The sequence below is a fragment of the Choloepus didactylus genome, chromosome 12 (assembly GCF_015220235.1).
Source record: "Choloepus didactylus isolate mChoDid1 chromosome 12, mChoDid1.pri, whole genome shotgun sequence".
In the NCBI taxonomy this organism is placed as follows: domain Eukaryota; kingdom Metazoa; phylum Chordata; class Mammalia; order Pilosa; family Megalonychidae; genus Choloepus; species Choloepus didactylus.
This window is the reverse complement of record NC_051318.1, coordinates 20,076,844-20,101,192: the sequence shown is the minus strand read 5'-3', so window position 1 is coordinate 20,101,192 and position 24,349 is coordinate 20,076,844. Positions and strand designations below refer to the sequence as shown.

General features: G+C 37.1%; 1 protein-coding gene across 1 annotated transcript in view; it reads left to right on the top strand.

Moving 5' to 3' along the window:
* RNF17 (ring finger protein 17) overlaps positions 1-24,349 on the top strand; it is a 179,264-nt gene that overhangs the window by 63,446 nt on the left and 91,469 nt on the right. The window contains exons 17-19 of the mRNA XM_037799896.1: positions 15,661-15,776; positions 21,023-21,143; positions 23,912-24,032. Coding sequence (XP_037655824.1) covers positions 15,661-15,776; positions 21,023-21,143; positions 23,912-24,032 — 358 coding nt within the window. The remainder of the gene's footprint in view (positions 1-15,660; positions 15,777-21,022; positions 21,144-23,911; positions 24,033-24,349) is intronic.

Here is a 24,349-nt window from a genome sequence, read left to right as displayed (position 1 = left end):
CATTTGCAACTGGGCTTGTAGAAGTCAAGGTTGTGTTGAAGGAAATTGGAAAGAGATTCCTGGATCTGCTAAAGATACAGCCTAGGCTGTAGGCCACCTAGTTTGCAAGAGAGAACCCAGGAATAAGACAGCTAGGAGGAGACCTCTTTATGGGATCAGAACAAATATCAAACACTGACTTCAGAAACAATTCCACTGAAGAAACCAATTTCATTAGATTAGTTCCTAGGGTATGCCACAGGACATTGTTATAAACAAAGCATTTGACCAGGAGTTAGTAGAGTATAATACTGAGTGCGATCTGGGGAAAAGTGGAAGAGACATCCAAGGGTGACTATAGACATTGCCAAAGCTGCATCTCCTGGAGTAGCAACATCACAGAATTAACACTGTGACAGGAGATATACTCATTAAACAAGCAAATAACACTAACAAGCTTTGGAGGGAGGGGTGACCAAGTAGCCAGAGCTGCTACAATATGTTATCTAAAATGTCCTGTTTCCACCAGTTACAAAGACATGCAAAGAAACAAGAACATATGACTGAAACACCATTTTAAAAAACAGGCAAGGGTATAACACAGGGAACCCTGTGGCAGACAATGACTGTGATTAATAGTACAAATATAAAAATGTTCTTTCATGAACTAGAACATTTATCTGTCACTATTATAAGGTGTTAATAATACAGTGGTATATGGGAAAAAATACACCTATTGCAAACGATGGACTATACTTAGTAATATTTTGATATTCTTTCATCAACAGTAACAAATGTACTACACCAGTGCTAAGGGTCAATAATAGTGGAGATAAGGGGTATGGGATGATTTGGTGTTTTTTTTTGAGTAATGAAGATGCTCTAAAATTGTGGTGATAAATGCACAACTATGTGATGAAACTGTGAACCACTGATTGTACACTTTGAATGGATTGTAGGGTATATGAATATACGTCAATAAAACTGCTTAAAAAAGTAAAAAAAAAAAAAAAAAAAAAAACAGGCAAGAGAAACTGCCATAGATTGCGCCCAGATGTCAGATTTAACGGGAAAAGATTTCAAAGTGACCATTATGTTTGCTTTTAAGAAAGCTTGATTAAAGAAATAAAGGAAGGTCTGATGACAATATCACGTCACATAGAGAATATCGATAGAAAAAACTTTTTTTAAAGAACCAAGCAGAAATCCTTGAGTTGATAAGTATAATAAATAAAAAATTCACTACAGCATCTCAACAGTAGATTTGAACTGGCAGAATTAAGAGTTAGTGAACTTAAAGGTAGCATAATAGCAAATAAGCAGAGGATCCAAGATGGCAGATTAGGAGAGACAGAACAAAATACTTCTCCATGAAAAACACTAGATAAAAGACAGAAAATGCTCCAGAATACCAGTTCCAGGGTTGTACTGGCTGGATAAGGTCCACTACATCCCCAGTGACTGCACTTGGTGAAACAGAGAGTCTGCATTCGGAATCGAGTGAGTGAGGCTGCTGGGGAAATAGCAGCTGTGCCGTGGTGGGGAGAAACCTGGGGTCAGTGTTTGGAGGCGGGTTAGTTAAAAACCCCAAAAGCAGCTGCGGATCTGGCAAAGAGAGCCACACAGCACGGTGGGGAGTACCTGCCTCAGTATCTGGCGTGGATGATAGCCTTTCACACACCCGCAGCTAATTTCTCTGAGCTAGGGAACAGCTTGCTGCAGCAGGCAAAGGACCATGGAAGTGGGAAGTAACCATGCCCGGTACAGCCATTATTTTCAGTGGGCGGGGACATACCCCTTCACAGCACTGTGGCTGAGAGCTTCCCTTGGGGATTCTGCTCGACTGTGACATTGCACAGTCTTCCTCCACAAAGTCCACGGAGTTCACAGCTTAGAGGCAGGGTCCTGTGAGGAAGTCCCAGGTGCCCTACACCAATCCCAGGGACTTATGGGCCGGCAGCAGAGAGACTGTTGGGAATCTGAGTTGAAGGGTTGGACTTGTGCAACAGCTTTAAGACTCCAGGAACAGATGGGAGTTCTGGGTCTTAAAGCCATCTTCCCTGCCTAGCTGCACAGGGCACATGCCAACCCTCATGGCTGGTGACCACAACTGCACACAGAAATTTGGTGCACTGATTGGACCTCCACAAGTTTGGACCCCCACTCAACACATAGACAAAGTTGGGGAGAACTAGCCTGAGGGTAATACGTGGCATGGGGGTGCCATCTGCTGGTAAGTCAGGGAAATTGCTCTTTACCAAGCTGTTCGAATAAGTCTGCATATCCTAAAAGAACCCTGTCAAGATAAGCAAATGCCAGGAGGCCAAAAGCAACAGAAAATTTTAAAGCATATGAAGAAACCAGAAGGTATGGATAACCCAAACACTCAAATCAAAAAATCAGAGGAGATACGGTATTTCCAGCAAGTAAACAAAGAAGTAATCACAAACAGCAAGATCGTGGCACAGGATATAAAGGACATGAAGAAGACCCTAGAAAAGGATCAAGTAGATTTTGCAAGAGTAAATAAAAAAAAGATGAGCTTATGGAAATAAGAGAAACTGTTGATCAAATTAAAAGTATCTTGGAAACACATAGCAGCAGATTAGATAAACTCCAAGAATGAGTAGGTGAGCTTGAGGAAAATGTTCTGGAGAGTGAAAGTACAAACGATTGCATGGAGAAAAAAATTGGAAAATTTGAAATAGATCTGAGGGATATAATGGATAACATGAAGCACACAAACATAAGAATATAAGACTCAGAAATCGGACAATTAATCAAAGAAGTAACACAAACATCAATATCATGGATCAGGATATAAAGGACATCAGGAAGAACCTACAAGAGCATAAAGAAGAATTTGCGACAGTAAATTTAAAAAATAGAGGGTCTTATGGAAATAATTTGAAATGGATCTCAGGGATATGATGGACAACATGAAGTGCACAAATATAAGAATCATTGCTATTTCAGAAGGGGAAGAGAAGGGTAAAGGTATAGGAAGAGTATTCAAAGACATTGTTTGGGAAAACTTCCCAACCCTTCTGAATGACATAAATATACAAATCATAGATGCCTAATGAACTCCAAACAGAATAAATCCAAATAAACCCACTCCAAGATATATGCTGATCAGATTCTCAAATGCTGAAGAGAAGGAGCAAGTTCTGAAAGCAGCAAGAGAGAAGCAATTCACCACATACAAGGGAGAAAACATAAGACTAAGTAGTGACTACTCAGTGGCTACCATGAAGGTGAGAAGGCAGTAGTATGACATATTTAAAATTCTAAAAGAGAAAAATTGCCATCCAAGAATTCTTTATCCTGCAAAGCTCTCCTTCACATGTGAGGGAGAGCTTAAAATCTTTACAGACAAACACATGCTGAGAGAATTAGCTAACTAGAGACCTGCCCTACAAGAGATACTAAAGGGAGCCCTACCGGCAGAGAAAAAAAGAAAGGAGAGAGAGGAATGGAGAATGGTTCAGAACTAAAGAGTTTTAGTAAGGGTATGTTAAAGAAAATGAAGAGAGAGGGGGAAAATATATATCTGACAAATACCAAAGGATAGGATGGCTGATTCAAGAAATGCCTTCACAGTAATAACATTGAATGTGAATAGATTAAACTCCCCAATTAAAAGATTGGCAGAGTGGATTAAAAAATATGAACCACCAATATTTTGCTTACAAGAGACTCATCTTAGACCCAGATACACAAAGACATTGAAGGTGAAAGGATGGAAAAAAATATTCCATGCAAGCTACAGCCAAAAGAAAGCAGGAGTAGCAAGATTAATCTCAAATAAAATAGACTATAAATTCAAGGGTCACTATATACTAATAAAAGGGACAACTTCAACAAGAAGAAATAGCAATCATAAATGTCTATCTACCCAATCAAGGTGCCCCAAAATACATGAGACAACCATTGGCAAAACTGAAGGAAGCAAAGATTTTTCCACAATAATTGTGGGAGACTTCAATACATCACTCTCTCCTATAGCAAGATCAACCAGACAGAGGACCAATAAGAAAATTGAAAACCTAAACAATCTAATAAATGAATTGGAATTAACAGCCGTATTTAGAACATTACATCCCAAATCACCGAGATACACATTCTTCTCTGGTGCTCACGGAACTTTCTCCAGAATAGATCATATTCTGGGCCATAAAACATGCCTCAGTAAATTTAAAAAGATGGAAATTATTCAAAGCACGTTCTTTGCTCACAATGGAATACAATTAGAAGTCAATAACCATCAGAGATTTAGAGCATTCACAAATACCTGGAGGTTAAACAACACATTCCTAAACAATCAGTGGGTTGAAGAAATAGCAAGAGAAGTTGCTAAATATATAGAGATGAATGAAAATGAAAACACAACATATCAAAACCTATGGGATGCTTGAGATGGAAGAAAATGGCAGCATAGAGAGAATTGGAAGCTAGTTTGTCTCCCTGGAACAACTAATAAACAGCCAAGAACAACTAGTAAATAATCTGGAATAACTGCAGGGGGACAAATGTGAGTGTCCACTGGTCATACACCAACCTGAATTGGGAGGAATGCCCGAGATTGTAGCATAAAATCTGTAAGTAAAAACTGCAGATCCAAGCAGGGAGCACCCTCCCCCCATGGCCTGAACTCCAAAGCCTCATGGTGCTAGAGAGCAGCACCCTCTGAGCAAGTGAATATAGCTCAGCTGAGCTCCAGCTGGGGTTTTAATTAACAAACGTGGACTGCTCAATACAAGATATGAATCCCCAAAACGCCGACAGAGGCTTTTGGTGACAACTGATCTTAGAGAGCCAGAGGGTAGCCACGGACTGGCCCTGAAGGGGGCTTTCTGTCCCTTTTCCAGCTCATTGGAGAAAACCTCAGCCATTTTCAGTTCCCAGTGCTCTGAACACACAAGGGTGGAGATAACACAAGCAGAGAGAGTCTATTCAAATGTAAATAACCTCTTCCTAGGGGGTGTATTTTCTCTAAGAGGAAGAAGGTGATACCAAGCTCTACTACCCACCTTCCATTCAGAACCAGACCCCAGAGCCTGGAGGAGAGCACCCATAGGCCACACCTCCTTACATCAGTCTGGAGCTACAGGCTGACAGGCGCCACCTGCTAGGCAGAAAAGCACAGTGACTTGAGGCCTCACAGGGTGTACCAATCTTCTAAGACAAACCCTTAGGGAGAGTGATACTATTGCCTCCTGCTGAGACCTGAGCCTTTTCTCGTCTGGGAAAACCTGATTGGGGTAACCAAGGAAATCAGATGCCTAGACGACAGAAAACTGCAACCTACACTAAGAAAAATGAAGTTTTAGCACAAAGGAACAAACTTACACTTCAACTGAGATACCAGAATTTAAACAACTAATGCTAAATCAATTCAAAAAGTTTAGGGAAGATATGGCAAAAGAGATGAAGCATATAATGGTAACACTGGGCATACATAAGAAAGAAATTGAGAGTTCGAAAAACCAACTGGCAGAATCTATGGAAATGAAAGGCACAACACAAGACATGAAAGACACAATGGAAACATACAACAGCAGATCTGAAGAGGCAGAAGAAAACACTCAGGAACTGGAGAACAGTGCACCTGAAAACCTACACAAAAAGAACAGATAGAGAAAAGAATGGAAAAATATGAGCAACGTCTCCGGGAACTTAAAGACAAAATGAAAGGCAGGAATGTACGTGTCACTGGTGTCCCAGGAGGAGAAGAGATGACAGAAATGATAATAGAGGAAATAATCAATGAAAATTTTCCATCTCTTAGGAAAGACATAAAGTTACAGATCCAAGAAGCACAGCATACCCCAATCAGAGTAGATCTGAATAGGCCTACGCCAAGACTCTTAATAATCAGATTATCACATGTCAAAGATAATCCTATATCCAGCAAAACTGTCCTTCAGATATGAGGGAGAGCTTAAAATATTCTCTGACAAACAGACTAGACTAGAGACTATTAAAAAAACCTATGGGATGCAGCAAAAGTGGTACTGAGGGAGAAATTTAGCTCTAAATGCATATATTAAAAAGGAGGAAAGAGCTAAAATCAAAGAACCAATGGAGAAACTGAAGAAGCTAGAAAACAAACAGCAAACTAATGCTAAACCAAGTAGAAGAAAAGAAATATGAAGGATTAAAGCAGAAATAAATGACATAGAAAACAAACAAACAAAAAACAATAGAGAGAATAAAGAACACCAAAAGTTGGTTCTTTGAGAAGATCAACAAGTTGACAAGCCCTTAGCTAGACTGACAGAATCAAAAAGAGATAATACCTAAATAAACAAAATAAGGAATGAGAGAGGCAACATTACTGTGGATCCCGAAGAAATTTAAAAAATTATAAGAGGATTCTATGAACAACTGTATGCCAACAAACTAGATAGCATAGAAGAAATGGACAAATTCCTGGAAACACATGAACAACCCAGACTGACCAGAGAAGAAATAGAAGACCTCACCCAACCAATCACAACCAAGGAGATCCAATCAGTCATCAAAAAGCTTCCCACAAATAAATGCCCAGGGCCAGATGGTTTCACAGGGGAACTCTACCAAACTTTCCAAAAAGAACTGACACCATTCTTACTTAAACTCTTTGAAAACATTGAGGAAAATGGAACACTACCTAACACATTTTATGAAGCTAACATCACTCTAATATCAAAACCAGGTAAATATGCTACAAGAAAGGAAAACTACAGGCCAATCTCCCTAATGAATATAGATGCAAAGATTCTCAACAAAATACTTGCAAATTGAATCCAAAGACACATTTAAAAAACCATACACCATGACCAAGTGGGGTTCATTCCAGGCATGCAAGGATGGTTCAACGTAAGAAAACCAGTCAATGTATTACAACACATTAACAAATCAAAGGGAGAAATCAAATGATCATCTCAGTAGATGCTGAAAAAGCATTCGACAAAATCCAACATCCCTTCTTGATAAAAACACTTCAAAAGCTAGGAACTGAAGGAAACTACCTCAATATGATAAAAAAAGCATATATGAAAAACCCATAGCCAGCATAGTACTCAATGGTGAGAGACTGAAAGCCTTCTCTCTAAGACAGGAACGAGACAAGGATGCCCGCTGTCACCTCTGTTATTCAACATAGTGCTAGCCAGGGCAATCTGGCAAGACAAAGAAATAAAAGGCATCCAGATTGGAAAGGAAGAAGTAAATCTGTCATTATTTGCAGGTGATATGTTCTTATATCTGGAATACCCTGAGAAATCGACGATACAGCTACTAGAGTTGATAAACAAATTTAGCAAAGTAGCAAAATACAATGTTCATAAGTCAGTAATGTTCTTATACACTAGAAATGACCTAACTGAAGAGACACTCAAGAGAAAGAGTCCATTCTCAATAGCAACTGAAAAAATCATGTACTTAGGAATAAATTTAACTGAGAATGTGAAAGAACTATACATAGAAAGCTACATAACTTTACTAAAAGAAATAGAAGGGGACCTTAAAAGATGGAAAAGTATTCCATGTTCATGGATAGGAAGGCTGAATGTCATTAAGATGTCAAATCTACCCAAACTCATCTACACATTCAATGCAATTCCTTTCAAAATTCTAACAACCTACTTTGCAGACTTGGAAAAGCTAGTTATCAAATTTATTTGGAAGGGAAAGATGTCTCAAATTGCTAAAAACATTCTAAAAAAGAAAAATGAAGTGTGAGGACTTACGCTCCCTGACTTTGAAGCTTATTATAAAGCCACAGTAGTCAAAACAGCATGGTACTGGCACAAGGATAGAAATATTGATCAATAGAATCGAATTGAGAATTCGGAGATAGACCCTGAGATCTACGGTCGACTGATCTTTGATAAGGCCCCCCAAACCACTGAACTGGGATATAAGTTTGTTCAACAAATGGGCTAAGAGAGGTGGATATCCATATCCAAAAGAATGAAAGAGGACCTCACACCTGTGCCAGTTTGAATGTATTATGTCCCCCAGAAAAAGCCGTATTCTTTGATGCAATCTTGTGGGGCAGACATTTTAGTGCTGATTAGATTGGAATTCTTTGAGTGTTTCCATGGAGATGTGCCCCACCCAACTGTAGGTGATAACTCTGATGAGATAATTTCCATGGAGGTGTGGCCCCACCCATTCAGCGTGGGCCTTGATTACTGGAGCAGTATATTAGCTCAGATAGAAGGAGCCAGCTTGCTACAGCCAAGAGGGATACTTTGAAGAATGCACTGGAACTGAGAGGAGCTTCAGCTTACAGAGATGTTTTGGAGACGGCCTTTGAAAGCAGGCTTTTGCTCCAGAGAAGCTAAGAGAGGACAAATGCCCTAAGAGCAACTAAGAGTGACATTTTTGAGGAGCTGAGGCCTAGAGAGGAACATCCTGGGAGAAAGCCATTTTGAAACCAGAACTTTGGAGCAGATGCCAGCCACGTGCCTTCCCAGCTAACAGGTTTTCCAGACGCCATTGGCCATCCTCCAGTGAAGGTACCTGATTGTTGATGCATTACCTTCGACACTTGATGGCCTTAGGACTGTAACTGAGTAACCAAATAAACCCCCTTTTATAAAAGCCAGTTCATCTCTGGTGTTTTGCATTCCGACAGCATTAGCAAACTAGAACAACACCCTACACAAATACTAACCCAAATGGATTAAAGACCTCAATGTAAGAGACAGTACCATAAAACTCCTGGAAGATAATGTAGGGAAACATCTTCAAGACCTTGTATTAGGAGGTCACTTCTTAGACCTTAATACCCAAAGCACAAGCAACAAAAGAAAAAAATAGATAAACGCGAACTCCTCAAACTTAAAAGTTTCTGCACCTAAAAGGAATTTGTCAAAAAGGTGAAGAGGCAGCCAACTCAATTGGAAAAAATATTTGGAAGCCATATATCTGACAAAAGACTGATATCTTACATATATAAAGAAATCTTACAACTCAACAACGGTACAAACAGCCCAGTTACAAAATGGGCAAAAGATATGAAAACACCTTTCTCTGAAGGGGAAATACAAATGGCCAAAAAACACATGAAAAAATGTTCATATCCACTAGCTATTAAGGACATGCAAATTAAGACCACAATGAGATATCATCGCACACCGATTAGATTGGCTTCCATTAAACAAACAGGAAAGTGCAAATGCTGAAGAGGATGTGGAGAAATTAGAACTCTTATTCATTGTTGGTGAGACTGTATAATGGTAAGCCACTTTGGAAGACAGTCTGGTGGTTCCTTAGAAAACTAAATATAGAACTACCCTTCGATTCCGCAGTTTCACTTCTGGTATATACCCGGAAGACCTGAAAGCAGTGACACAGACATTTGCACACTGTTGTTCATTGCAGCATTATTGACAATTGCCAAGAGATGGAAACAATCCAAATGTCCTTCAACAGATGAGTGGATAAACATAATGTGGTATATACACCCAAAGGAATACTACATGGCAGTAAGAAGGAATGAGGTCATGAAACATACGACAACATGGATGAACCTTGAAGACATAATGCTGAGTGAAATAAGGCAGACACAAAAAGAGAGATATTGTATGTTACTACTAATATGAACTCTGTGAAAAATATAAATGGTTTATATTGTAGGAAGTAGGGGACCTAGTGATAGACAGCAAATAGTGAAGGGAGAACGATAATCTAATAATAACAGATAAGTTATGGAGGGTAAACTTAATGTTATGGGAATGCTCAGGAATGACTGGTTTGTTAATTTCTGGGGGGGTATGGTAGGAACAAGTTCTCAGAAATTTAGTTATTTTAGGTTATTTGTTCTCTTATTCCTTTGTTGGGTTATAGTTTACTTTCTTGGGTAGGGTAGGAACATTTTGGAAGCAATGTAGTTATTTCAGGTTACTTGTTTTTCTTATTCCTTTGTTCAGTTATGGTTTGTTCATTTTCTTGGGGTGTGGTAGAAATATGTTGGAAACAATGTAGTTGTTTTAGGTTGTTTTTTCTTATGCCATTGTTTTGGTTTTGTTTGAAATGTTTTTTTATTGTTTGTTTTTTAGTTTTTTGAAAAGTTAAAAGAAAGTGTTAAGAAAAGTAAATGAACAGTGGAAGGAAGAGAGGAAAGGAATGTTTTGGATGCTTTTTTTTATTTTAATTTTTATTTCATTTTTTGGAATAATGAAAATGTTCAAAGATTGTGGTGATGAATGCACAACTATATGATGATACTATGAACAACTGATTGTACACTTTGAAGGATTGTATGTTACGTGAATATATCTCAATAAAAAAAAAGAAAGAAAGAAAATAAGCAAGCCAAAGAACAGAGAGAGAAAAAGGAATGAAGAAAAATCAACAGAGCCTTGGAGAAATGTGGAACACCGTTAAGCACACCAACATACTCACAATGGGAGGAGTAGGAGGAGAGGAAAAAGAAGAAAAAATATTCAAGGAAATCAAATGGCTAACACACTTAGATCTTACACATGCCACACCACTCCCAAAATACTTACAGCTGTTTCTTTTGGTATTTACCTGTGTTTTTTCTTCTAAGTAATATATACTACTTCAACTGAAAGTTTAGATATTAGCTGTTCACTTCTTATGTTAGATGACAGTTTTAGATCTCTTAGCCTTTTTGTCCTCCTCTTCTCCCTCCAGTATAGTTGCATCACAATTTTTAGTTAAATTCATGTTATATGTAAATGTCTTTTCACTGCAAGACATAAAGTATATTTTGTTTCATTCTATTTTGAGTTAATCATTGCCTCAAGTTTGCACTTGCTTCATATTCTTTTTTTTTAAGGGTGTTTCTTTTAATTGTTTTTTTTTTTTTAATTGAGGTTGTTCACATACCATACAATTATCCAGAGATCCAAAGTGTACAGTCATTTGCCCCTGGTACCATCATATGGCTGTGCATCCATCCCCACAATTAATTTTTTTTCAATTTTTAGAACATTTTTATTACTCTAGAAAAGAAGTAAAGACAAAAAATGGAAACTCAAATCCTTCTATACCCCAACCACACCCCCTCCATTGTTGACTCATAGTATTGGTATAGTACATTTGTTACTGTTGATGAAAGAACAGTAAAATACTACTAATTGTAGTATATAATTTGCAATAGGTATATTTTTCCCTTTATTATTAACTTGTATTTATAGTGTCATACATTTGTTCTGGTTCGTGAAAGAGATTTCTAATATTTGTACCTTTAATCACGGACATTGCCCACCACAGGGTTCACTGTTTTATACATTCCCATCTTTTAACTTTCCTTCTGGTGACATATTTGCCTCTGAGCTCCCCCTTTCCATTCCATTCACGCACCATTCAGCACTGTTATTCTCACAATGTGCTACCATCATCTCTGTCCTTTTCCAAACATTTAAGTTCAACCTAGTTGAACATTCTGCTCATAATAAGCAACTGCTCCCCGTTCTTTAGCCTCATTCTATATCCTGATAATTTATATTTCATGTCTATGAGCTTACATATTATAATTAGTTCATATCAGTGACATCCTGCAATATTGTCCTTATGTGTCTGACATTTCACTCAATATGGTGCCCTCAGGGCTTCTTCATCAACCCATTTTTTTAAGATGGTTTTGTTCACACACCATACATTCTGTCCTAAGTAAACAATCTGTGTTTCCCTGTTATAGTCGTGTATTTATGTATTCACCACTCTTACCACTATCTATATAAGGACATCTCCATTTCTTCCACAAAGCAGGAGGAAGAGTCAAAGAAGGTAGAGAGAGAAGAGGAAAAGAAAAAAAAAATGACAGGAAGCAACAAAAGGAAAGATAGCATTAAACTAAAGTAGAATAAAGAGTCAGACAACTTTAGCAATGCCAAGAGTCCCATACCCTTCCCTATGTCCCTCTTAGATGCATTGAACTTTGGTATATTGCCTTTTGTTACATTAAAGGAAGCATAATACAATGTTTCTGTTAATTATAGTCTCTAGTTTGCATTGATTGTGTTTTCCCCCAATACCTCCCTATTTTTAACACCTTACAAGGTTGACATTCATTTGTTCTCCCTCATGAAAAGACATATTTGTACATTTTGTCACAACTGTTATATAGTCCCAACCTTATCTTTCCTCTTTCCTTCTTGTGTCCCACATGCTCCTAACCTTCCTCTTTCAGCCATACTCACAGTCATCTTTGTTCAGTGTACTTACATTGCTCTGCTACCATGACCCAAAATTGTGTTCCAAACCTCTCACTCCTGTCTTTTCCTGTCTGTCTGTAGTGCTCCCTTTAGTATTTCCTGTAGAGCAGGTTTCTCATTCACAAACTCTCTCATTGTCTGTTTATCAGACAATATTTTAAGCTCTCCCTCATATTTGAAGGACAGTTTTGCCAGATATAGGATTCTCAGTTGGCAGTTTTTCTCTTTTATTATCTTAAATATGTCACACCACTTCTTTCTTGCCTCCATGGTTTCTGCTGAGAAATCCGTACCTAGTCTTATCAGGCTTCCTTTGTATGTGATGGATTGCTTTTCTCTTGCTGCTTTCAGGATTTTCTGTTTGTCTTTGACGTTTGATAATCTGATTATTAAGTATCTTGGCATGGGCCTATTCATTTCTGTCTTGTTTTGGGTATGCTGCACTTCTTGGATCTGTAATTTTATGTCTTTCCTAAGAGATGGGAAATTTTCATTGATTATTTCCTCTATTATTGCTTCTGCCCCCTTTCCCTTCTCTTCTCCTTCTGGGGCACCAATGACACGTACATTCTTTTTCATTTTGTCCTTAAGTTCCCAGAGACATTGCTCATATTTTTCCATTCTTTTCTCTATCTGTTCTTTTGTGTGTAGGCTTTCAGTTGCCTTGTTCTCCAGTTCCTGAGTGTTTTCTTCTGCCTCTTGAGATCTGCTGTTGTATGTTTCCGTTGTGGCTTTCACGTCTTGTGTTGTGCCTTTCATTTCCATAGATTCTGCTAGTTGGTTTTTCAAACTTTCAATTTCTATCTTATGTATGCCCAGTGTTATCATTGTATGCTTCATCTCTTTTGCCATATCTTCCCTAAACTTTTTGAATTGATCTAGCGTTAGTTGTTTAAATTCCAGTATCTTGGTTGAAGTGTAACTTTGTTCCTTTGCACCTTAACTTCATTTTTTGTAGTAGTTTTCTGTGGTCTAGGCATCCTATTTCCTTGGTTACCCCAATCAGGTTTTCCCAGACCAGAACAGGATCAGGTCCCAGAAGGGGGAAATATTCAGTATCAGGTTTCCCTGAGGCTGTATCTTAGAAGATTGACACACCCTGTGAGGCCTCAAGCCCCTGTGCTTTTCCTGACCTTCCCAGTATTTGGCGCCTGTTATCCTGTAGCTCCTGACTGTAAGGATGTGTGGCCTCCTTAGTTTCTGTTTTGGCTGTTTTCCCCCCTAGGCTCTGTGGTCTGGTTCTGAATGTAAGACGGGTAGTAGAGCTGGGCACCACCTCCTTCCTCTTAGGGAAGATACACCCCCTAGAGAGTTTTCATCTGCATTTAAGTAAGCTCTTTGTCTCTCTGACTCTGCTTTCTCCACCCTTTTCTGGGTCAGAGTACTGCGAATGAAAAATGGCCAAGGCTTTCTCCACTGCAAGCACTGCGAACTCAAAATGTCTAAGGCTTTCTCCACTGAGCTGCTCAGGTTGAAAGAGAGAAAAAGGGAGAGAAAGCCCCCTTTCAGGACCAGTCCATGGCCCCCAGTTTCACCCATCGGCCAGAGATAGCACCTGGTCTCTGGGCTCCCCCTCCCAGGACAGAGAAGTCCCTTGGCTCTTCAAGGTCAGTCATCACTAAAAGCCTCTGTCTGCTTGTTGGGGATTTGTACCTTGCATTAAGCAGTCCACGTTTGCCAATTAAAACCCCAGTTGGAGCTGTACTGAGGTATACTCACTTGTTCAGAGAGTACTGCTCTCTATCACAGCAAGGCTTTGCAGTTCGGGCTGCCATGGGGTGAGGGAACTCCCTGCTCAGGTCTGCAGTTTCTACTCACAGGTTCCACACTGGGATCTCAGGCATTCCTCCCAGTTGAGGTTGGTGCATGATGTGTGGATAGTCACATTGTTCCCCCAACAGTTATTCTAGATCATTTGTTAGTTGTTCCTGGTTGTTTATTAGTTGCTCCAGGGGGTCTAACTAACTTCTACTCCTCTCTATGCCACCATCTTCTTCTGTCTCCAACTTCATATTCTTTTTATTCATGGCTACCTTTTCCTAATCGTTCAAGACAGTTTTCCACATGATTTGACTTTTCAGAGTCTAACTGGACTTCTTACCCTCCAGGCTTACTACACATTTGATTTTCTGGGTATTTATTTTACTTGGTAATACCCTTTATTCTCTTGTGTTGGTGCCTTGTTTCCTGGATCGCATGTTTACATCTTCTGTTTTCTCCTTTATTTTGGGGGAGTCTTCCAGCAGTTACATCAGAGGGAATATATGGAAAGTAAATTTTGAGATCATCCATGTCTCCTAACTTACTGTCATACTTGATTGACAATATGGCTAACAAATGTTTTTTAAATTCCATCCCTCATTTGTTTGTTTGTTTTTTTTTTATTTGTAAATATAAAAGAGCATCTCCATTCACAGACTTCAGGAAGAGTAAGAACTTAATGACAGTGGTAGAGTTGAGAACATCCTTCTGGTATTAGGAATCCAGAGGGAGTAAGAAGAGGTTCCTCTATATTCTGGTCTTTTACCCATAATAACATGTCTTCTCAGTTATCACAAACATCCATACCATAGGTCCTAAGATGCTTGAGGCCATCTTCAGTACCAGTGATGTTCTGCCTGCTTTCTCTTCTGCCAGGGAGCACGTTGAAATTATATGTACTGTATTAGTCTTTAAATATGAAAATAATGTCAACTATATATTTTGAGTATAGTCAAAGAGATCTTTCTTTGCACTTAAATGTAGTTGATCCTACCAGAGGTTTTTTTGATATCCTCTAAATTATATGGACTCCATTGACATAGAGGTCTGTCTTTCCTTGATTTTTTTGTAATATCTCCAAAAATAACATTTAAAAAAAATTCAGTTAAAACATTGTTATATGAATGAATCCTTAGCTTGATTTTTTATTGCATCTTTTTCCTTGTTTGAAGACCTATGTTGATTTACAGTAAACATTTATTAAGTGCTTACTCTGTGCCAGGTGTTTTTGAGAAGTATTTTAAAGATCCTCAAAAAACAAAACAAAACTTACTAGATTCTATTAATATATACCCATTTTACAGATGAAGTAACAAGGCTTAAAGAAAGAAAGAAACTGCTCAGGGTACCGGACCTTAGTGATATTAATTAGCTTGCTTGGGGTCACCTACCATTTAAGTGACAGAGCTAGGGTTCTAAGCCAATCATTCTGACTCCAAGCCTAATTCTTAACTCTTAAGCTATACCATCTACTATTTGATAGGTGTTTAATTTTGACCATACTTTGAATATATTAAAATGGTTAGTTTCTCATTCTACTACATTTGAACAGCTCTGCATATGGATGATTTTTGAGGTTTCACGTATTAGAAATATTTTCTACATTTTAAAAACTATCGAGCATGTGTTGTACTTATAAGTATTCTAATGGAATTAACTATAGATCAATCTAAATTTTGCTAAATAATTCCCTATTTTCTTTCCAAGCTTGTGATTTCTAATTTCCTAATTTTTGAAGGATTGCCTGGACATCGGGAAGTTGAAGTTAAATATGTTGACTTTGGTAATACTGCAAAAATAACACTTAAAGAGATGCGTAAAATAAAGGATGAGTTTCTGAATCCCCCGGAGAAGGTAACTTATTTGTTATGAATTATAAGGTTAGAATATCAGCACAAAAATGAAAGTATTTTCAGAAGTCATTTGCATTGTAGAATTGTTCTGCTAACCATGATTTTTTTGTCTGTAAATAATTTCTGATACACAGAATATAGATAAGTATTGCTAGTTACTGTTTAAGAAATAATATGTATATCTTGGCAAATAAGCATTAATTATAAACATTTTTAAAATATATAGGTTGTGTCTTTGTAAGTACTTACTGGTATGCATTTTTTAATGCAATTTTTCATTGTGAACTTTAACGAATATACATAATAGTGATAACTTTCAAAGTATGATTTAACAAGTTGTTAACAAATTTTAAAGAATGTTACGGATTACAGTTCCACAATTCAGTTATTCCCATTATTGCAAAATATAACATATATGCAGAAAGATGTTAACTTCAAAGTATAGCTCAACAAGCAGTTATATAGGCAATTTCAAAAAATATTATGGGTTACAGTTCTAGAGTTTCAGTTCTTTCCTTATTTTGAAATATAGGATGTATACAGAAAGCTGAAAACTTTCAAAGCACAATTCCGTGAATAGCTATAGAGCACATTTCAAAGAATATTATAAGTTACAGTTCCACCACTTCAGTTATTTCCTTCTAACTATTCTAATACCCTAGCATCTAAAAATATATTTGTATCAAGTTTCGGTATTCGTAATCCTTTGTTAAATCCTATCTTATTTGTTGCCCCTTCCTCTTGTTTAATCACTTTCTTGATCTTAAGGCGTGTTTAGGCAGTGACCACACCACCCTATCTTGTTCATATTGAACAGTGGTGTTGACATTATGGGAAATGGAGCTGCATCTGATTGTTGTTCTTAAAGAGGCTGTTGCCTCTGGGTTTCAGGACTTGTCTGGCATAGGAACACTCCAGTGAATTTAAGTTTCTGAGAGCTAAAACTTAGTGAGTGAATCTTTTATAGTATCTCAGATAGGGATCTAGGTATTTCAGGACTACCATTGGTAAGGGCATGGCATGGCATGGCATACTGTGGCCATGTGGGATATCTAACTGGAGCTTGCATAAGAGGAACCTCCAGGATAGGCTCTCGACTCTATTTAAGATCTCTTAGCCACTGTAACCTTATTTTGTTACTTTTCTTTTTCCCACTTTTGGTCAAGTAAGCATTTTCAATCCCTTGCTGCCAGGGCCAGGCTCATTCCTGGGAGTGGTGTCTCACATTGCCAGGGAGATTCATTCCTCTGGGAGTCATGTCCCTCCTGGGGGGCAAGGATGGGGGAGGTTAATGAATTTCTTTGCTGAATTGGGCTTAGGGAGAGAAAAGCCACATCTGAGCAACAAAAGAGGTTCCTCTGGAAGTGCCCCTCAAGCATAATTTTACAAAGGCTTATCCTCCCATTTACAGCCCTAAGTTGCACAAGAGCAAGCCTCAGGATGGAGAGCCTGATTTATTAAGTAGTGGGTTCCTCATTTCACATAACATATATTCTGTCCCAAGATAAACCATCAGTTTCTCACATTATCTTCACTTAGTTGTACAATCATCATCACTCTCAATTTTAAACAATTGTCATAAAATAGAACATCCCAGAGCTCTTATCAGCCACTAATTATTCATCCCTAGTATTAGTGTAGTGCTGCTAAGATATTCCTGTTAAATATAGTCTGTAATATATAATGGATAATTTTTCCTTATAGTATTCTGTTGTTAATCCTCTGCACCAGTGTCATACCTTGTAAGTATATCATTGTGCTGGTTTGGATGTATTATGTCCCCCATAATGCCATTATCTTTGATGCAGTCTTGTGTGGGCAGGAAACCTATTGGTGTTTATTGGGTTGGAGTCTTTTGATTGGATGTTTCCATGGAGATGTGATCACTCAACTGTGAGCAAGATCTTTCATTGGATAATTTCCATGGAGGTGTGGCTCTGCCCATTCAGCATGGGCTTTGATTAATTTACTAGAGCACTATATAAGCTCAGACAGAAGGAGTGAGCTTGCTACAGCCAAGAGGGACACTTTGAAGAATGCACAGGAGCTGAGAAGAGGAGATGCAGGTGAGAGACAATTTGAAGATGGCCATTGAAAGCAGACTTTTGCTCCAGAGAAGCTAAGAGAGGAAAAACACCCCAAGAGCAACTAAGAGTGACATTTTTGAGGAACTGCAGCCTGGAGAGGAATGTCCTGGGAGAAAAGCATTTTGAAACTAGAACTTTGGAGCAGACACCAGCCACATGCCTTCCCAGCTAACAGAGGTTTTCTGGATACCATTGGCCATCCTCCAGTGAAGGTACCCGATTGTTGATGACTTACCTTGGATACTTTATGACCTTAAGACTGTAATTTTATCCAAATAAACCTGCTTTATAAAATCTGATCCATTTCTGGTGTTTTGCATTCCGATAGCATTAGCAAACTAGAACAATCATGCTAACACTTCTTTAAATTTGTGGTGCTACTCTGTGGGTTACATGCCTTTAAACAGTCGCTTTTGAACATGTTCACCTTCAATGCCGTACTGATACTTATAATCCTATTAATGAACCATAATCAAACCTGTCCATTCCCATACCATTAAGTTCACCCTCTTTATTATATCTGTACATATTAGATTATCATTTCCCCTTCACAATCTATCTCTAAGTCCCCTATATTCCACATTATAAGACACTTATTTTATGTTGTTCACAGAGTTCACATTAGTGGTAACATACGGTATCTCTCCTTTTGTGTCTGGCTTAGTTCACTTAGCATTATGTCTTTAAGATTCATCCATGTTGTCATGTATTTCAAGACCTTGTTCCTTCTTACTGCTGTGTAATATTCCATCATAAGTATACACCACTCATCTGTTAAAGACACTTGGATTGTTTCCATCTCTTGCCAATTGTCAACAGTGCTGATATGAACATCAGTGTGCAAATGTCTGTTCATGTCACTGCTTTCAGATCATCTTGGTATACACTAAGAAGTAAAATTGCTGGATTGTGGGGGTAACTCGATATCTAGTTTTCTGAAGAACTGCTTAACTTTCAGAGCAGCTGTACCATTATACAGTCCCACCAACAATGAATAAGAGTTCCAATTTCTCCACATCCTCTTCAGCATTTGTACTTTCCTGTTTGTTTAATGGCAGTATTCTTATTAATGTGAGATGATATCTTATTGTGGTCTTTAATTTGCATTTCCTTAATAGCTAGTGAATATGAACATTTTTTTCATGTGTTTTTTAGCCATTTGAATTTCCTCTTCAGAGAAAAGTCTTTTCATATCTTTTGCCCTTTTTATAAGTGGGCTGTTTGTACTGTTGTCGTTGAGCTGTAGGATTTCTTTATATATGCAGGGTATCAGTCTCTTATCAGAAACATGGTTTCCAAATATTTTTCCCTTTGCATTGTTTGCCTCTTCACCTTTTTGACAAATTCTTTTGAGGAACAGAAGCTTTTGATTCTGAGGAGTTCCCATTTATCTCTTTTTTCTTTCGTTGCTTTTGCTTTGAGTGTAAGGTCTAAGAAGCCACCTCCTAATACTAGGTCTTGAAGATGTTTCCCTACATTATCTTCTAGGAGTTTTATGGTACTATCTCTTATATTGAGGTCTTTGATCCACTTTGAGTTAATTTTTGTAGAGGGTGTGAGGTAGGGGTCCTCTTTCATTCTTTTGGATATGGATATTCAGTTCTCCCAGCCTATTTGTTGAACAGACTGTTCTGTCCCAGTTCAGTGGATTTTGGGGCCTTATAAAGAATCAGTTGACTTTGTAAAGAATCAAAAATAGATCTGGGGGTCTGTTTCCAAATTCTCACTTTGATTCCATTGGACAGTATGTGTATCTTTGTGTCAATACCATGTTGTTTTGACTACTATGGCTTTATAGTATGCTTCAAAATCAGGATGTGTAAGTACTCCCACCTTGTTTTTTGTTTTTAGAATGTTTTTAGCAATTCGAGGCATCTTTTCCTTCCAAATAAATTTGATAACTAGCTTTTTCAAGTATGCAAAGTAGGTTCATGGATAGGAAGGCTAAATGTTGCTAAGATGTCAATCATACCCAAACAGATCTACAGATTCAATGCAATTCCAGTCAAATTTCCAACAACCTACTTTGCATACTTTTTGATTGGAATTGCATTGAATCTGTAGATCTGTTTGGGTATGATTGACATCTTAGCAACATTTAGCCTTCCTATCCATGAACATGGAATATCTTTCCATCATTTAGGTCCCCTTTTATTTCTTTTAGTAAAGTTATGTAATTTTCTGTTTAGAGATCTTTTGCCTCCTTGGTTAAGTTTATTCCTAGGTATTTGATTTTTTTTAGTTGCTATTGTGAATGGAATTTTTTTTTTTTTAGTGTCTTTTCAGTTAGGTCATTTCTGGTGTACAGAAACATTACTGATTTTTGTGTATTAATCTTATATCCCACCACTTTGCTGAATTTTGAATTTGTTTATTAGCTCAAGTAGCTGTGCCATAAATTTCTCAGGATTTTCCAAATATACGATCATATCATCTGTAAATAAGGACAGTTTTACTTCTTCCTTTCCAATTTGAATGCCTTTTGTTTCTTTGTCTTGGTGGTATGAGCTTTTAATATATCACTTTGAGATAACTATATAATGTGGTCAGAGTTACCTTGATATATTGTGTGAAAAAAAGGTCCTCAGAAGTACTTTCTGTGTAGGATTATGATAGAAGGATAAAAGGAGGGGGGGGGCTTATTTTTAAATTTATATGTTTCTATATTATTTGAATTATTAAGCGTTTTTCATTTTCAAAAATAGGCAAAAGTCTTATAGAAAAAAACGTGAAAATACGGATGAGCAAAAAAGAGGTGAATCACTCAGAATTGTTCAATGTTTTGGGTATATGTATTTCTAAGACTTACATGTCTGCATCGTCTATATTTTTAACAATTATAGGATAAGACTATATATATAGTCCTATAACCTGCTTTTCTTATTTAGCAATGTATAAAAAATGTCTGTAATTGTTTTAATGGGTGTACATTATTCCAATATATGAATGTACTATAATTCATTCATCCAAATACTCTGTTCCAATTATTTGCATTTATAAAGTTCTGTTAGACATCTTTGCACATTGATTGTTTTCTAAATATATATTAAATTCAAATGCAAGGTTTAGTTTTGTACAGAATTACATAAAATGTTACTTAAGTCCTAAAATAATTAGAAATTAAATTTACTTTCTTAATGGTATAATTTGTTTAACACAGGCAATTAAATGTAAGCTGGCCTATATTGAACCATGTAAAAGGACAATGCAGTGGTCCAAAGAAGCTAAAGAAAAATTTGAAGAAAGGACTCGTGATAAATTTATGACATGTTCAGTCATTAGTAAGCTATTTCCATTTTTATTTGTTATGTGATCGCATGTGATTTTAGATAACAGGAATAACTTTATGATAAAACTTTCCTAAGATCTTAGAGTAAATGCAGTATGCCATCAGTAATAATAGTGAGAGATAACATTTATTGAACATTAGGTACAGTGGAATCATATCTAGAGTCTGAAGTCAGCACATGAGGAAAAATTACCATTAAAGATCAGGTCACCCTGGACATGGCTCTTGAAAGCTCAAAAGCCAGGAATTAGCTTCTTTTATTTTTCTTTGCATTTTTTCTGGGGTTCTGATCCTGACGTTGGTACAGTAAAGGCTAAAATTTCATTTACTGGAAAGTGAGGGGATATAGGATATGACTAGTAAATGATTTGTGTTTATTGTTTATTTTTTGTTTCATTTGACTTAAGTGAATCAACTGTAGACTGTCAGCATATTTGGAAAAAAAAATTGCTCATTTTTGAACAGTTTTCACCCAAAACAGACTGACCACTGACTCATAATTTTGTGATCCAACAAGTTCTGAAAATCGAAAGTTTAATAGCAAAACCTGATATGAATTGACATAGTTGTATGTAGTCTTTATCTCCTTTAAAGTGGACATCCATACATTCTGCTTCAGGATGGGAGTGTTTGTTTGTGGGGTAATATCCGTGACTCCACTGGGAGTATTACAAAATATGTGGCATATGTACTGTGTACCTTTTCCCAGTCTGAAGAATTCTGAATCTGAAACATGTCTATTGCAAAGGGTTTCGTCTGGGGGGGGGAGGGGGTTGGGAAGTCTGTGTTTTTTTTAATCTGCTGTTTAGTAAATACTGTTCCACAACTATAACAAACATTGGCTGTGTTGGGCTTCGTAAGTACTAGTATAAGATATATAGAACCATGCTTACTTAACATTGATTTATGGGACTTTCAAAGGTAATTCTTACTATATCCAGTTTTCATTTTTATCATACTATCTTTAAATGAACCCAACTGTTGTATATTATTAGCCTGATTTTTAATGAAGAAACTGTACCTTGAAGAACTGCTCAAGATCACATAACCTAAAAATGATGGTGTGTCTGTGATAATTTATTCATTTTGTTGGTACAAGAACTTGCTTTAAGAAGTAGTTCTGTTGAGGAAGAATATGATTATAGAAATTGCATCCCTAGTCTATAGATTTTTATATCTCTCTCCTCTGAAATTAACAATAAATTAAGGGCATCTTAGACCTTGAACAGCCTCCAAAAAGCAATTTTGAAGAGTTTATCCTGGCTAATTCTACTTCCCAACTTTCTTTTAAGAATTGCTTTTGTGGTTTTTTTAGATCCCACCTTGAATATCCTCCCAAGACAACCAACCCATCAAGACATGACTCCCTGGGCTTCTTTTTTGATCCCCCTTTTCATTTCTCACTTAATTATTTGTTATGTGAATGACATCCAAACAATAAGCATAACATAGTTAATAGTCTGCATAATTTGATTTAAGGGATGCTAGAACTCCTGCCCAACCAAAAATGTCTCCCCATTAATATGTACACTGATGGGTTTGGGAGTTCAAGAAATTTATAATAAAATGAACTACCACAGATGAGAATGGGAGCCTCCCTTTACTATAGACTGTCACATTATAAAGCAAAGGGCATTGCAGTTTTAATTAGGAGGAGAACAGGGAACGTGGTTAAGGTCAGAACACAGGGAAGTTGGCCCTCCTGGAATAAACAGCTTTATGCATGGGAAGTCTGAAACTAGAACCTGAGAGATGAGCAGTAGGGAGAGCAAAGTTCGTGGAACCTCAGCATTGCTTAGCTTTTTTGGATCTTCAGATAATTTATCTAGTCTGTTGAAAAGCAGTCAAGAATGATTTTTTCAACTCTTGCGAAAAGCTTTCTAATATATATTCTTATGCCTGGGTGATATATATAGGATGTTATTGTTGGTAATGGTTATCTTTTTATTTAGAATCACCCTTCTAACCAGCAGCTATCATTACTATTGTGTAGAAGACGTAGGCATATACTGATCTCAGGGCATATTTCTGAGTTGTGTGTTTCCTAAAGAAATTCCTCTATCATTTATTCAAATACTTATTGAGAAGGTTCCTTGCGTTATGTACTATAAATAAGTAAATAGGCATATAAGTTGTACTTCTACCCTCAGTTAACTCCCAGTTTAGGTTAGTAAATAGAGCTGATAAGCCAGTAACCAATTTGTTTTCTGAAAGAAATTACAAGTTAAATGGTTTATCCTGTAATGTAGAGGGATGGAAAAAATTCCAATTAACTGACTACTCTAGGTTGAGTTTTTGTTGTTATAAACTTTGTGCCACTATGATGAAAGCTGTAACCTTCTCATATAATCACTGGCTTGAGTTAACTTTCGTTCGTTTCTTTTGTTCCTCTGAAACTTGATAGAATCCCATAAAACAGTGTAGAAACATGACAGAACACTTCGTCAGTGAGTATTTATTAAATTATATTTTTCAGAATCTAAAAAGCTTTTTCAACTGCGTGTTTATTCATTATGGAAAAAACAGCAACAATCTAAAATGACGTTTTTATTCATTTGCATATGCTACAGATAACATTGGCAATTCTTTTATATCAAAAAAATGCTACTTTTACTCCTAGAGAGGACCACATTATTCAGCAAGAAACCTCATGTATGCAAAATGGAAGAAATTAAGTTTCCAAGTTTTTAAAAAATTGCCTGTTAATATGTTTGCAAAATATTTATTTCTTTTCCCAAACTAGTCTTCATGGTTTTACAGAAATTCTGGAAGATAATGTGCTCTTAGTTGAGCTTTTCGATTCTCTTGGGGCTCCTGGAAAGACTTCTACTAGTATTAATGACCAGCTAGTCAAAGAGGGCCTAGCATCTTATGAAGTAGGGTAAGTAGACTTGTAAACTTTCATTTTTATTTCATATGCCAACATTTTACTACTATCTACTGTGAGTACTTAAAAATTTTTTTAACCTTATTTGGATTGTTTTTTTAAACCCTACCAAATGATTATTTATTTTTTGAACAACTTTATAGAACAGTGCAGTGATCCAGAGAAGCAAAAGAAAATTCCTTAAACCATCCTGTCTTGGGATACTTCTCCAGGCCATCTTCTTGGGACTTTCTGATCACCCTAGACATTCTCATCTATGAGCTATTATACATAGTTACATATGTACATACATACATGCACACACACACACA